The sequence below is a fragment of the Ochotona curzoniae genome, unplaced genomic scaffold (genome assembly GCF_017591425.1).
Source record: "Ochotona curzoniae isolate NIBS_2020 unplaced genomic scaffold, NIBS_Ocur_1.0 contig_3819, whole genome shotgun sequence".
Lineage (NCBI taxonomy): Eukaryota > Metazoa > Chordata > Mammalia > Lagomorpha > Ochotonidae > Ochotona > Ochotona curzoniae.
In genome coordinates, this window is record NW_024466004.1 from 8,109,095 (window position 1) to 8,122,250 (window position 13,156).

The 13,156-nt window shown below is 54.4% G+C and overlaps 2 protein-coding genes across 3 annotated transcripts; both read left to right on the plus strand.

Moving 5' to 3' along the window:
- Positions 1–29: 29 nt before the first annotated feature.
- Positions 30–5,964, plus strand: KLHDC3 (kelch domain containing 3). 2 transcript variants are annotated; one of them, XM_040983407.1, is made up of 11 exons: positions 30–257; positions 2,299–2,511; positions 2,710–2,886; positions 2,985–3,100; positions 3,271–3,342; positions 3,451–3,664; positions 3,756–3,842; positions 3,977–4,085; positions 4,199–4,272; positions 4,384–4,462; positions 5,287–5,964. In XM_040983407.1, exons 2-11 carry the CDS (start codon positions 2,358–2,360, stop codon positions 5,351–5,353), a joined length of 1,149 nt encoding a protein of 382 aa, XP_040839341.1. In that variant the 5' UTR covers positions 30–257; positions 2,299–2,357; the 3' UTR covers positions 5,354–5,964. The 2 variants fall into 2 exon arrangements, with proteins under 2 accessions (XP_040839341.1, XP_040839342.1); XM_040983408.1 differs by lacking the exon at positions 30–257 and adding an exon at positions 1,160–1,361.
- Positions 5,965–6,165: 201 nt separating this feature from the next.
- RRP36 (ribosomal RNA processing 36) lies at positions 6,166–12,231 on the plus strand. The gene is made up of 7 exons (XM_040983409.1): positions 6,166–6,364; positions 9,665–9,812; positions 9,955–10,021; positions 10,102–10,206; positions 10,537–10,611; positions 10,721–10,838; positions 11,186–12,231. Exons 1-7 carry the CDS (start codon positions 6,277–6,279, stop codon positions 11,320–11,322), a joined length of 738 nt encoding a protein of 245 aa, XP_040839343.1. The 5' UTR covers positions 6,166–6,276; the 3' UTR covers positions 11,323–12,231.
- Positions 12,232–13,156: the final 925 nt, after the last annotated feature.

Consider the following 13,156-nt stretch of genomic DNA (forward strand, 5'->3'; position numbering starts at 1 on the left):
ATGCGCAAGATCTCTTCTCGGGCTCCTGCCCGCTCCTCAACTCTCCCGGATCCCTCCAGGAACGTGTGGACTACGAGTCCCGGAAGGCCTCGGGAGCTTGGCTCCAACTGCACGTGCGCGCCCAGCTGGCCGCCGGAAGGACCGAGCCTGACTGTGTGTTTATCTCGTTGGAGACTGAGGCGTCGGTTGGCGCGCAACGGGTTCTAGGCTGCAGGCAGCGCGAGGACCCGCGGCCCCGCCCCGGCCCGGCCTGGCAGGTAGCCTGAGATGGATTGAGGCACAGAGAAGAATTAGGGGGGCTGAGGACGCTCATGTCTGGGGCTGGTTGTCGTGGGGGAGGGGTCTGAAAGTGATAAGATGGGGGTGGGGAGGGATTTAGGGGGATGATGGGAAAGGAGAGAGTTAATGGGGGGAGGAAGAAGGCCTCGGGGAGGATGGTGGGGAAGAGACGTGGGAGAGACCTGGTGGCTGGAGAAACCTTGGAAGGAAGACTGGGACGTGAAAAGAACATAGGGGTAGCTGAACATAATTGGGCTTGGGGGCCGGGGGATGCAGGTCGGGAGAGCGAGGCAGTGCTGTGCAGAGAGGAGCATCCGCAGCTAGCTTAGAGGGCTCAAGGAATATTCGCTTGTCTTCCTTGAATGGAGATGGATAGAGGGGAGGGCGGTCGGGAACAGCGTGGAATTGTGGGAGAAGGAAAAAGGAGAAAATGGCCAAGCCTTCCGGAGATGAAGCAGAGCCAGAAACGGGGAGTGAAAATTGACCAAAACCCCGAGATGAGGACGTGGCCGCATCGAGGTGGTCAGATGAGCTCCACCATGGAAGCATGGCAGCCCTGAGCTGGAAGGAGCGCTCTCCACCCCACCGCCCCCCCAAGACCCGGGCTTGCTCACCCTAGGGCCTGAGTGCTCCTCTGGCTGGAGCTGCTGGCTTCTTCTGTGCGGTGTTTTATCTACCGAAAGAGGGGAGTGGAGGCCACAAGGGTAGGAGAATGCTTTTCATCCATACCAGCCCAACTCCAAGATATTTTGGTGGGAGAGTGGAGTCATGAATTGAGGGTAGCTCTCCAATGGATGGGGCTGTTGATTGAAAGTGTGGGATGTGGGATTGGGGGAGGTGGTGGGAAGGGGGCCAGGGGGTGCGGTGGGGGAGATGATTGTTACGCCAGCTGGAAGTTATTTCCCTACCCTGCAAGGAGCCTCCCTTATGGTAGCTTTTTTTGTGCCTGAGCTTTGGCCTGGCTCTTCCCTCTGCCAGGAATTCTTGAACAGGGAGCAGATGATCCACCCAAACTTCAGCAGGTGCCTGCCAGCAAGGGACTTGCCCGAAAAGAGCCCTCCAATGCACCCGTGATCAACTAGGTTGGAAAGCTATGGGGCTTTCTCTCCCCACCCCAATCCCCAAGCCCAACCTCCTTTCAAGGAGCCATGTGAGGGGCCAGCTGCTGGAAATGGGGTATTCTGAACCACACGATCATGGGTTTGGGGACGTGGCAAGAAAAAAAAAAAGCCTCCTCCCTGCTCTCAGCCCCCAATCCTCAGCAAACATAATACCATCCTGGCTTAAGTTCCCAGTCTTGGCAGCATCCCAGGCCCAAACTGTCAGAGGAACTCTGCATGCCTGAGGTTGAGGGGGGTGTCCTGAGCGACCCCAGGGACAGCAGCTCAGCCTGTCTCATAAGAGCTCTGGAGGTTTTGGGGGGTAGCTGTCCTGGGTTGGTCAGGGCACTGTTGCACTCGAAAAGCCTAAAAGCTTTTCTGCTTTAAAGTGTCAGTGCCAGCTTTCAATGAACCCGTCTGGGGCCAGCTGAGCTATTAATAGCTGGGAGTATTTTTTGAGATCTCCCTTTCCCCATCTTGAATAACACAGGAATTCTTAGAGAGGTGGCTACCGTAAGCAGAGCGGAGCCGGGGGGCAACACGCCCTGCCTGGGAAAGGGGCTCAGAGCTCGTGCCAAGCCAGGGTACCAGGCAGCGCCTACAGGAGTTGGGGGGCAGCCAGCGGGAGGAGCAGATGCCAAGCCCACAGTTAGGTTGAAGTTGGCTGTTGAAGAACAGTGAACTAGGCCTGGTTCCCTGGCCTCAGCAGCTCCTCTGGGCCCTAGGCCAGCCACCTGAGCTGTGTGAGCAGTGTCCCCTGCGGAGCGGTGGGTGGTGTGGGAGGTCCCCTGCCCCTCCTTTTTCTTCCCCTCCCCCTGAGGTGACCCTTGGGAGGCAAGGGCTAGTCCTGGGCAGAGCCACAGTGAGCCAGGGAGAAGAGGCCTCCCCTGAGGGTCGCTTGTCCCGCTTTTGTGTGCAGGTAGCAGAGGCGACAGGCCGTGCCGGGGGGGCATGTTGCTGTGAGCAGTGGCCCAGGGGATGTTACGGTGGACAGTGCACCTGGAGGGCGGGCCCCGCAGGGTGAACCATGCCGCAGTGGCTGTCGGGCACCGCGTGTACTCCTTCGGGGGTTACTGTTCTGGCGAGGACTACGAGACGCTGCGGCAGATAGACGTGCACATTTTCAATGCAGGTAAGCCCGAGGCTCGCACCTCCCCTGGTGCCCACCTCTGGGAGGGCATTGGATGGCTGGACAAGGCTTGGATACGTGGTCTCTGTGACCAAGGGGATTTTAGGGAGGCGTAGCTGGCTTTTTTTTTTTTTTTTGGCGGAGGACAAAATGGACAATGTGAGGGGGATGCCCATGTCTAAGCATAGCTGTGCCCAACAGTATCCTTGCGTTGGACAAAGCTGCCACCTGTGAGGCCTGCTGTCCGTGGGCAGGCTCCCGTGGTCCCCTACATGCGATATGGACACTCTACCGTCCTCATCGATGACACAGTCTTCCTTTGGGGCGGGCGGAATGACACCGAAGGGGCCTGCAATGTTCTCTACGCCTTTGACGTCAGTGAGTATGCGTGGCAGGGTGGGACTGGTGGCTGGGGTCCTCTGGGGCTTGAGGGGGACACATTGGAGGGGCTGCTGCCCTTCTCTTGCCTCTTTCAGATACTCACAAGTGGTCCACACCCCGTGTGTCGGGCACAGTCCCCGGGGCTCGAGATGGACATTCGGCTTGTGTCTTGGACAAGATCATGTATATCTTTGGAGGCTACGAGCAGCTGGTATGTCTGGGAAGAAAGCAGAGGGGATCTGAGTGAGAAATGGGATGGGGAAATTTAGGGTGTGTGGTGGAATGGGAGGCTTTGGCTGGTTTGCAGGTTTGACTGGGGGTCCAGAGGAGTGGGATGGAAAACCCAAGTGGGACCATCGGCCCCTTTCTCTTCCCACACAGGCAGATTGCTTTTCCAATGACATTCACAAGCTGGATACCAGCACCATGACATGGACGCTCATCTGTACGAAGGTCTGCCCCTCGCTACCCTCTCCCCTGTCAGATACGTGGTTGAAAGCTGCCAACAGGTCCTTCGTGCTCCCTGTGTTAACCCCTGTCCCATTCCTGTGTTCTTGCCAGGGCAACCCCGCACGCTGGAGGGACTTCCACTCAGCCACGATGCTGGACAAGAACATGTATGTCTTCGGTGGCCGGGCCGACCGTTTCGGGCCATTCCATTCTAACAATGAGATTTACTGCAACCGTATACGCGTCTTTGATACCAGAACCGAGGCCTGGCTGGACTGTCCTCCCACCCCAGTGCTGCCCGAGGGCCGCCGGAGCCACTCAGCCTGTGAGTGTCTCCAGTTCCTTCTCCAGGGAGCTGCCCTGTCCTGCCCTGCCCTAACCTGCCCTCCTCCCACTCACCTCCTTCCTACTTCCAGTTGGCTACAACGGGGAGTTGTACATCTTTGGTGGCTATAATGCGAGGCTGAACCGGCACTTCCATGACCTCTGGAAATTCAACCCTGGTAAGACTTTTGGCACTCCCTCTGGGGAGGGGTCGAAGAGGACAGCCCTGAAGAGGTGAGGGGTGAGAGGTTGGGGACCGGAGAGGGTATCTAGGTTGGGCAGGTGTTGAATCTGGATATAAATTTCTCTTCAGTGTCCTTTACTTGGAAAAAGATCGAGCCGAAGGGGAAAGGTCCATGTCCCCGCCGACGCCAATGCTGCTGCATCGTTGGTGACAAGATTGTCCTCTTTGGGGGTACCAGGTTAGGATGAGAAAGGGGAGGGCTCAGGGCAGGGCCCAAGTTGAACTAATGCCAAGCAGGAAGAATGTAAGCAGGAGGGTCCTCCTACCATTGTCTGTCTCGATCCCCCACAGTCCATCTCCTGAGGAAGGCCTGGGGGATGAATTTGACCTCATAGATCATTCGGACCTACACATTTTGGACTTTAGTAAGTACAGTTGGTTTTGAAATGCTCCTGTTATCGGGTGGTGACGCTACCCAGGACTGGATTCCTCTGTCCACTTCCGACCATCTCTGTCTTCCCATTCTTCTCCTAAAGGCCCGAGTCTGAAGACCCTGTGTAAACTGGCCGTGATTCAGTATAACCTGGACCAGTCCTGTTTGCCCCATGATATCAGGTATAGGAAGTGTTGGGAAAGGGCTTGGCTGAGGGGGAGGGAGCATCACAGGCATGGACACTGTTGTGCTGGTGACAGTGGAAGCAGGTGAAATGCCCACTCAGATCTCAACTACACAGTTGTTTTGTTGGCACGGGGAGAACCAGCTGCCAAACCACCAAGTTTGGGAACCCCTAGCTAACATTAGCTCCAGAGTTCAGGAGGGTCCTGACTACTCTGAATTCCGCTCCCAGATTCAAGTCAATCACCCAAAGTTACCTTATATAGAAGTCACTCTAAGACACTTCCCTCTCATTGTATCAAGTGCTCTGTAGCTTTCAAGTTGCTGAAGAGTCTGTCTACCTAGTGGGGAGAGTACAAGGATGAACTGGGGGACCCCCGGCTGTCCAGTGTGGTACTGTGCAAGCCCTTGATGCCAAGGAGACTGCCTAGGGTCTTAGCACAAAGAGGACCTTGGTCAGTCTTGAGATTTTGTAGGGTGGGGTGGGTGAGGGAAAGGCATGGGAACAGGAGGGCCTGGCTTTCAAAAGAGGAGATCTGACAGCCCAAATAGGTATTCGTGTTGAGGGTAATCTGGGACCACGGGTCGCACGTGCTTGTACTCAATGGATAGTGCAATGGATACAAACAAATGTGCACGAGCTGAAAGGTGCTGAGGTGGCTGCTATTGGATTTGGTGGTGGGTGGGGTCTGATTGTTCAACCTATTAGGGCCAAATGAAGAGGTGCTTCAGCTTTAGGAAGTTGGAGGGACTGGTGTGTTTGTAGCTTGGGGGCAAGGGCTCCCCCTTCTGTACCTTCTGTTTGTCATTGTTGGCCTTCCAGGTGGGAGCTGAATGCCATGACCACCAACAGCAATATCAGCCGCCCCATCGTCTCCTCCCACGGCTAGGAGCAAGTTTCTGCCACCCCCCCCCCCCCCCCCCCCCCCCCCCCGCGCCTCCCGAGCCTGCTGTTGTCGTCTTTCGTCTACCCTGCCCCCCTTGTCTTGCACCTGCCTGCCCCTTCAGACCCTGGACTCAGTATAACTCCACCTGGAGTCGTTGGACTAGAGGTGTATTCTGTGCTGTGAATTTAGTGGGGAGTTGTAGGGGGAGGGTCAGGTCTGCCGTCCGACCCTCTTGGGCCAAGGGCCCCTTCCCCTTGGTGCTCTGTCCCCGTCCACCTCTGATGGCTCCTGGGCTCCAGCTCTGCCCCCACCCCCGGCCAGCCAGGATCTGCTGGGAAAGGAAGGGAACAGGCACATAGGGAGAAGTGAGCAGCGGCAGCCACAGGAGCTCCCCGTCCCTTGCTCCCAGCCTCATGTCCCCTCTTGTCCCCCTGCTTGAGCCATGAGCATTGGCTGGGAACTGAGAGGAGTCGCAGCTGTTGGCATGAAACCTCCTTCTCCCTGACCCGGGAGGCGGGGACCAGAAGATAATCCCACCCTTTCTGAGCTGTCGCCATCCCCAGAAGCCAAGCCTGCTCAGATTTTATAAGAAGGAATTAAAGTCTCCAAACGTGGGTGCGGTGTGGTGTTTGTGTTGGGGGGAGGCGCCCTGAGGATCTGGCTTCGCAGCGAAGAACCATCACGAAACCAAAGGCCACAAGACCTGGCCCCTGCTTCTGGGCGCGGAGTCCAGCGCCGAGCGACTCGGGTAGAAGGTCGCAGAGCTGTCCCCGGAGTAGGTTCTCCTTGGGACGCGCTCCCGGCGCCCCGCTGCGCCAGCTTTTTTTTTTTGCTTGTCACCTGCTGGAAGCCGTCACCGGAAGCGGAGGGGCGGGAGCCGCCCCGAGCGGAAATGACGCAGTTCCTTCCGGGAGAACACGGAAAGGATGGCGGAATCTGGTCCTGGCGCCCGGCGTCCTCGTCGTTCCCGGGATGACGGGGAGTCTGGGGCCGCGACTCCCAACCTGCCGAGGGGTGAGGGCCGGGGATTGCTGCCGGAATCCTGGGGAGGCAGCGGTGGTGGTGTAGGGGGAGGGAGCTCACGTTCAGCCGAGTGCTGAGTACTCAGTCGGGACTTGGTGGTGTTTGAAGGTGTCAGCGCTGTGAAGAGCAGGGGTAGCAGGGGGCCGAGGAAGGCGAGCCGCGAGCGGCAGACGCCGGGAACCGAGGCGGGACCGCCTGCAGAGGAGGCTTAGTTAGTCGATGAGAAACGTCCCAGCGGCCTGGGTCGTCTGCAGGCTGGAAGGCATCTGCTTGGATGGTTGGCTTCTGGAATCCGTTGTGGGGTTGGCACAATGGACAGCTGATTTGTGGGAGTGGTAAGATCAAATTTGCTTTTACTTACCTTAGGCTGGAATGAGGAGGAAACCTTTGAGAGGGGTGAGCCCAGGAGAGACTGAGGTGGAGTATCCCTGGAGATCTGCTTTAAAGCAGGTTAGCGGTGGGCGTTGGTCCTGGTGGTCAACACCTGGGGCAGTCCAGCTGGCTGCCCCACACGGAGGCTCAGGTCCTCAGGTACTTGCCACCACAAGGGAGATCTGAATTGAGTTCCCATCTCCTGGCTTTGGCCTGTGCCCACTCGGTATGTGATTGCCTAACACGCTGTGCCATGACACTGGCTCCTGTTGGCAACATTTGGGGGAATGAACCAGCCAATAGGAATTGTCTCTTTTCATCTCTCAAATATTTTTTTAGAAAAATGAATAAAAAGTAATTCTTCTCATCTCCTGGAAAGGCAGAATACGAGAAATCTTCCATGCACTGATTTCCCCCAGTACCTTCAGCAGCTGGGACTGGGCCAGGCTAAAGCCAGGAGCCAGGACTTTGATCTGGATCTCTCACACAAGCTCTTGATCTGTCATATGTTGCCTTTCCTTCATTTGCAGGCAGCTGGATCCCAAGTGGAATTGCTGGGATTTTTTCTTTTTAAAGTTTTAAGAGCTACCTACTAGGGCTAGCGCAATGGCATAGCACTCTAATTGTCCACCTGCTGCGCAGACATCCCATGTAGACACTGGATCCAATCCCTGCTACTCCACTTCCCATCTAGCTCTGGCTTTTGCAGCCGTTTGGGGAAAAACCAGTGGATGCAAGATCTCTCTCTCTTTTTTTTTTTTTTGTAAGATTTATTTATTTTTTATTGGAAAGGCAGATCTACAGAGAAAGGTCTTCCAACTACTGGTTCACTCCCCAGGTGGCCACAGCAGCTGGCGCTGAATCAATCCGAAACCAGGAACCTGGAGCTTCCAAGTCTCCCATGTGGGGGCATAGGGCCATCCTCTGCTGTTTTCCCAGGTCGTAAGCTGGGGAGCTGGAATGGAGGTAGAGCAGCCAGGATACGAATCAGCACCCATATGGGACCCTGGTGCTTTGCAAGGCGCGGATTACCTAATTGAGCCATCACACTGGGCCTTCCCTCTGTAACTCTTACAAGTAAAATAAGTTTGAGTAATAATAATAATGTTTACTGAGGCCAGAGTGTTGGCATGGAGGGTTAAATCACTATTGTGCTGATATACCAGACACTTTGGATCCACTTCCTTGTCAGTGCACCTGGAAAGCAGTGGAGGATGGTTCTCGTGCTTGGGCCCTGCCACCCATATAGGAGAGCCTAATGAAATCCCAGGCTCTTGGCTTTGGCTTACTCGTGGAGTAAACAGCAAATGGGAGATCTGTAACTCTGCCTTTTATATAAATAAGTAAATGTTGTTGCTGTTGTTGTTGTTGTTTAAAAAGGGGGGTTGGGGCTGGTGTGATGGTTTAGTGGTTAAATCTTCACTTTACGAGTGCCAGGATTCCACATGGGTGCTGGTTCATGTCCCAGCTGTTCCACTTCCCATCTGCCTTCCTGCTTGTGGCCTGGGAAAGCAGTCAAGGACCCTGCACCTATGTGGGGGACACAGAAGAAGCTCATGACTTCAGCTCAGCTCAGCTCTAGCTGTCCTAGCCATCTGGGGAGTACAGCAGCAGATGGAAGATCTTTCTGTCTCTCCTTCTCTGTAAATCTGATCTTTCTAATCCAAATAACTAAATCTTAAGCGGGGGGTGGGGGGGAGTTGTTGGCATTGTGGTATAGTGGATAAAGCTGCTGCCTGCAACACTGGCATATACTAAGAACAGCTGTTTGTGTCCTAGCTGCTCCTATTTCTAATCCAGCTCTCTGCTAATGACCTGAGAAAAACAGTAGAAGATGAGTTAAGTGTTTGGGTTCCTACCACACATGTGAGACCCAGATGAAGAGCCTGGTGTCACCTGGCTCTGTTGTGGCCATTTACTTCTGAGGAGTGAACCAACAGATCTTTCTGGGTCTTCTTTTTCGATAACTCTGCCTTTCAAATAAATAAATCTTAAGGTTTATGGCGTGGTGGCTCCATAGGCTGATCTTCCACCTTTTAGTGACAAAACCTCGTATGAGTTCCAGTTCATGTCTTGGCAGCTCCACTTCCCCTCCAGCTCCCTGCTTATAACCTGGGAAAGCAGCAGAGGATGGCCTGGGTCCTTGGTTTCCTGTACCCATGTGGGAGAATTGGAAGAAGCTCCTGGCTCCTGTTTTCAGATCAGCTCAGCTTCAGCCATTGCAGCCATTGGGGGAGTGAGCCAACAGACAGAAGATCTTTCTGTTTCTCATTCTCTCTGTAAATCTTCCTTTCCAATTTTAGTATATGTGCTGCCGAAGCGAGCACATAAATCTTCCTTTCCAATGAAATTAAATCTGTATTAAAAAAAAATAGATCAAGAGAGGTCTCTGACTGGTTCGCTCGCCAAATGCCAATAAAAGGGACAAGCATTGTGGCAAAACAGCTTAGGCTACTGCTTGGGACAGCCTCATCCAGGTGCCTGGCTGACCCAATTTCGGATCCAGCTTCCTGTTAGAAGCAACAGATGGTGGCTCAGGTCTTTTGGTCCCTGCTACCTTAGTGGAAAGCCTGGATGGACTTCTTGCCACCTGGCTTCTGCCTGGCCTAGCCCCCCCAGCTGTTAGGACTGGATGCCAACCAGCAGATGGATGATCTCTCTTTCCCTGTCTGCCTTTCAAATAAAGACATCAAGAGGTGAGAAAAAGAGACGATGGCTTGAGGTGCTTCTGAGCTCAAGTGTATTGCTTTCTTGGCCAGCTGAAGCTCCGGGGAGCAGAACAGTTAGGGCATCAGGTGGCAGTGTAGCACCCACACAGTCTCACTGCTGGGGCCTTCAAGTAGTGAACGGTCCTCTGGCATCTTTCCTGTAGCACAAGTTGCTGAGCCAGGCTGTGTCCTCCCCTGTCACATCCCACAGATATGTCTAACATGTCATTCGAGGAGCTGTTGGAATTACAGAGCCAAGTGGGGACCAAGGCATACAAGCAGTTGGTTGCTACAGCTGGCACTAAGAAGCAGGACTCCAGACCACGTGTCCAAAATGCGTGTGTTGCTGATAAGCACAAGTGAGCATTGGGGCCGTCCTAGCAGCTGGCGGGAGACCTGGGGCCTTGAGTAGGTGGCTGCTTCCTTTGAGGGGAGGGACAGCTGCACATCCTTGGCCCAAGTCTGGAATTCCCTTGAACTATCCTTTACTTTTCTCTGTAGACCCCTGGAAATGTCGGCCAAGGTCCGGGTGCCGTTTCTACGTCAAGTTGTACCGGTCAGCAAAAAGGTGAGGTAGGGGCAGAAAGTCATTGCTCAGGGAAGAGAAACTCAACTGCCTGGTTGAAATTGTCACTCTGCTCCCCAAAGGTTGCCCGGGATCCTCGCTTTGATGATCTCTCAGGAGAATATAATCCCGAGGTGTTTGACAAGACGTATGAGTTCTTGAATGACATCCGAACTAAGGAGAAAGAGGTGTGTATTGGGATGCTGATCCCTGGGCTTCTAGGGATGGGGTGGTGGGGTGCAGCTTAGAGCGCAAGGCACAGTGGAGCAGGAAGCAAGGTCATGGGCAGATTGAGCTCTCTTTAACTTGGTTTGTATGACTACTCAGATCCTGGCCCAGCAGTTCACTAACTGCATGCCCCCCAGCAAACGATGCTTTCTCCTTGCGGTAGTTTCCTGATCACAGAAAGGGTGGTAGTCGTCTCTGAGTGACTTGGAGTCTCTTGCAGTTCTGCTGGGCGTGAGGTCCTGGCTGGCACCCCAGCATGCTCTCTGTTGTGTTGCTCTTCCCATGTGCAGCTCGTGAGAAAGCAGTTGAAGAAGCACCGTTCTGGGGAGGAGCATGAGAAGCTGCGGCAGCTGCTTCAGCGGATGGTAAGCGGCCTACAGTGAAGCAGGGCCGCCAGTGAAAGCCGGCTTGGGGGCGGGTGAGGGTGTGTGTGTTGGGATCACCTGGTCACCTGTTGGCTCCTGGGGTTCTCAGGAACAGCAGGAAATGGCTCAGCAGGAGCGGAAGCGGCAACAGGAGCTGCGCCTGGCCCAGAAGCAGGAGCGGCGGGTGCAGGCCCAGCAGGGCCACCGGCCCTACTTCCTGAAGAGATGTGAGTAGGCCCTCAGCTTCCACAGGAGGTGCAGCAGGTGCCTCCTACTCCAGGACAAATAACAGGGAGGCGTTATTTGAAAGCTGGGTGGTTCCCTTAGATTGTGGCAAAGAGTTATGGCTTTATCTCTGTCACACATCACCCTTCCCCACCCCCACCTCTCTGCTTTCCCCTTGCTGCGTGATTGGGTTGAGTGTGACTGGGATCATCTAAAAATTCGCTTGGACTCTTGGCCACAGTTACTGCTGAGCCCCAGCAGCTACTGAATGCTAGCCTGATGGCCAGGGCGAAGGGTGAGAGGGGGCACCCGTGACTCACCAGCTCACTCGCACCCTCTCTGTCCATAGCTGAGCAGCGCCAGTTGGCCCTGGCTGAGAAATTCCAGGAGCTGAAGCGCAGCAAGAAACTAGACAGCTTCTTGAGTCGCAAGCGGCGGCGGAACGCGGGCAAGGACAGGAGGCGTCTCCCTGTGAGCAAGGAGTAGCCCGGAGCTGTCCTACAGGCATGGCCAAAGCTCCCAGCAAGGGCCAGTGCTGCCCTTGAAAGAACTACACAGAGAAGTCCTGAGGATGCTCGGTCTGCCCCAGGGCTGCCCCCAGGACGTGGCACTACAGCTGTCCGCCAGCTTGGGTCCACTCCTTCAGCCTGGGCCCTGTCTTTGCCAATGGTTCCAGTTCAGAAGAGATGTAGTGGAGTCTGTTCAGGGCTCCCAGGACTGAGACTTCATGTAGGAGCCACTTCATTAAGTTTTGTGACCATTTATATGTATATATATATATATTTTCCCTAATCACTGCGCTTTTTTTTTTTTTATGAAACTTGGGGATGTATATGGCTGGGAGAGGTAGGTACCTTTTGCCACAGGATCCTCAGGGTCAACAAGTGCTGGCCAGAAGAAGCAGTTCCCAGCTATTGCCCTCAGCGCCGCTGACAAGGCTGAGGAAGCGCTGAAGGAGTGGAGGGCAAAGCCCGAGCAGGGAGAAACATCGCAGTGTGGACCCGGGAGGGGTCCTCCCTGCTTTGCCTTGGTCACTGCAAGGGTGTGCTGGGGGAGCAAGCACTTGTTCTGTGCATTGTGGGAGGGGGACCATTTCTTCCCTCCGAATTTGTGGTGTGAAGTTTCCCAAGCATGCAAAGGGGTTCCAATGATGGTGGCTACAATAAATCATCAATGTCCACCTTGAGATGGCGCTGGCCAGGGCCAGTGTGTGGAGTCACTGGCAGCCTGTGTAAGTGCAGTTGAGAGACTTGGCTACTCCCTGCTAATACACCCAGAAAAGCAGTGGAAGATGGCACAAGTGTTTGGGTCCATGCCACCAATAGGGGAAACCTGGATGCAGCCTGACTACCCTGGCTGTTTATGCTCATTTGGGAAATAAACTGGTGGGTGAAAGGTCTCTGTTTCCCTGTCTCTATCTCAAATAAAAGCAATAATAAAAAGTATTAGCTGCCCCAGGTCTTCAAGCAGCTGCTGCTCTAGCACGGATCCACAGGCAATGCAGGAAAAAGCTTAGTTCCTCAGCTGTATACTTTTTGTTCTGAGGGTTCTGTTGTGATATGACTCACATTCCATGTAATTTACCCATTTACTTTTTTTTTTTTTTAAGATTTATTTATTTTATTTGAAAGGCAGATGTACAGAGAGGAGAGACAGAGAGGAACATCTTCCATCTGATGATTCAAGTGGCCACAACGGCTGGTGCTGTGCCGATCTGAAGCCAGGAGCCAGGAACCTCCTCTAGGTCTCCCACTCGGGTGCAGGGTCCCAAGGCTTTGGGCTGTCCTCGACTGCTTTCCCAAGCCACAAGCAGGGAGCTGGATGGGAAGTGGTGCTGCTGAGATTAGAACCGGCACCCATATGGGATCCTGGCACATTCAAGGTGAGGACCTTAACCATTACACTGTCACACTGGGCCCAACCCATTTGTTTTGAGCATATTCAGAAGAGTGTGTATGAGTAGCCCCACAATCCGAACTTTCTGACACTGCAGAAAGAAGTCATGCCTGGGGCCCAGCAGCGTGGCCTAGTGGTTCAAGTCCTCGCCTTGAACACCCCGGGATCCCATATGGGTGCCGGTTCTAATCCTGGCAGCTCCACTTCCCATCCAGCTCCCTGCTTGTGGCCTGGGAAAGCAGTCGAGGATGGCCCAAAGCCTTGGGACCCTGCACCCGCGTGTGGGATGCCCAGAAGAAGTTCCTGGATCCGGGCTTCGGATTGGCACAGCATCGGCCGTTGTGCTCACTTGGGGAGTGAATCATCGGACGGAAGATCTTCCTCTCTGTCTTTCCTCCTCTCTGTATATCTGACTTTCCAATAA

What these genes read in the sequence shown, in the direction of transcription:
- KLHDC3 (XM_040983407.1), top strand. Translation starts at nt 2,358, where the DNA reads ATGTTACGGTGGACAGTGCACCTGGAGGGCGGGCCCCGCAGGGTGAAC. An exon ending in TTGGAGGCTACGAGCAGCTG is followed by an intron (nt 3,101 to 3,270) that starts GTATGTCTGGGA and finishes CTTCCCACACAG; the next exon opens with GCAGATTGCTTTTCCAATGA. An exon ending in GGACGCTCATCTGTACGAAG is followed by an intron (nt 3,343 to 3,450) that starts GTCTGCCCCTCG and finishes TGTTCTTGCCAG; the next exon opens with GGCAACCCCGCACGCTGGAG.
- RRP36 (XM_040983409.1), top strand. Translation starts at nt 6,277, where the DNA reads ATGGCGGAATCTGGTCCTGGCGCCCGGCGTCCTCGTCGTTCCCGGGAT. An exon ending in TCCGAACTAAGGAGAAAGAG is followed by an intron (nt 10,207 to 10,536) that starts GTGTGTATTGGG and finishes TCCCATGTGCAG; the next exon opens with CTCGTGAGAAAGCAGTTGAA. An exon ending in GGCAGCTGCTTCAGCGGATG is followed by an intron (nt 10,612 to 10,720) that starts GTAAGCGGCCTA and finishes TGGGGTTCTCAG; the next exon opens with GAACAGCAGGAAATGGCTCA.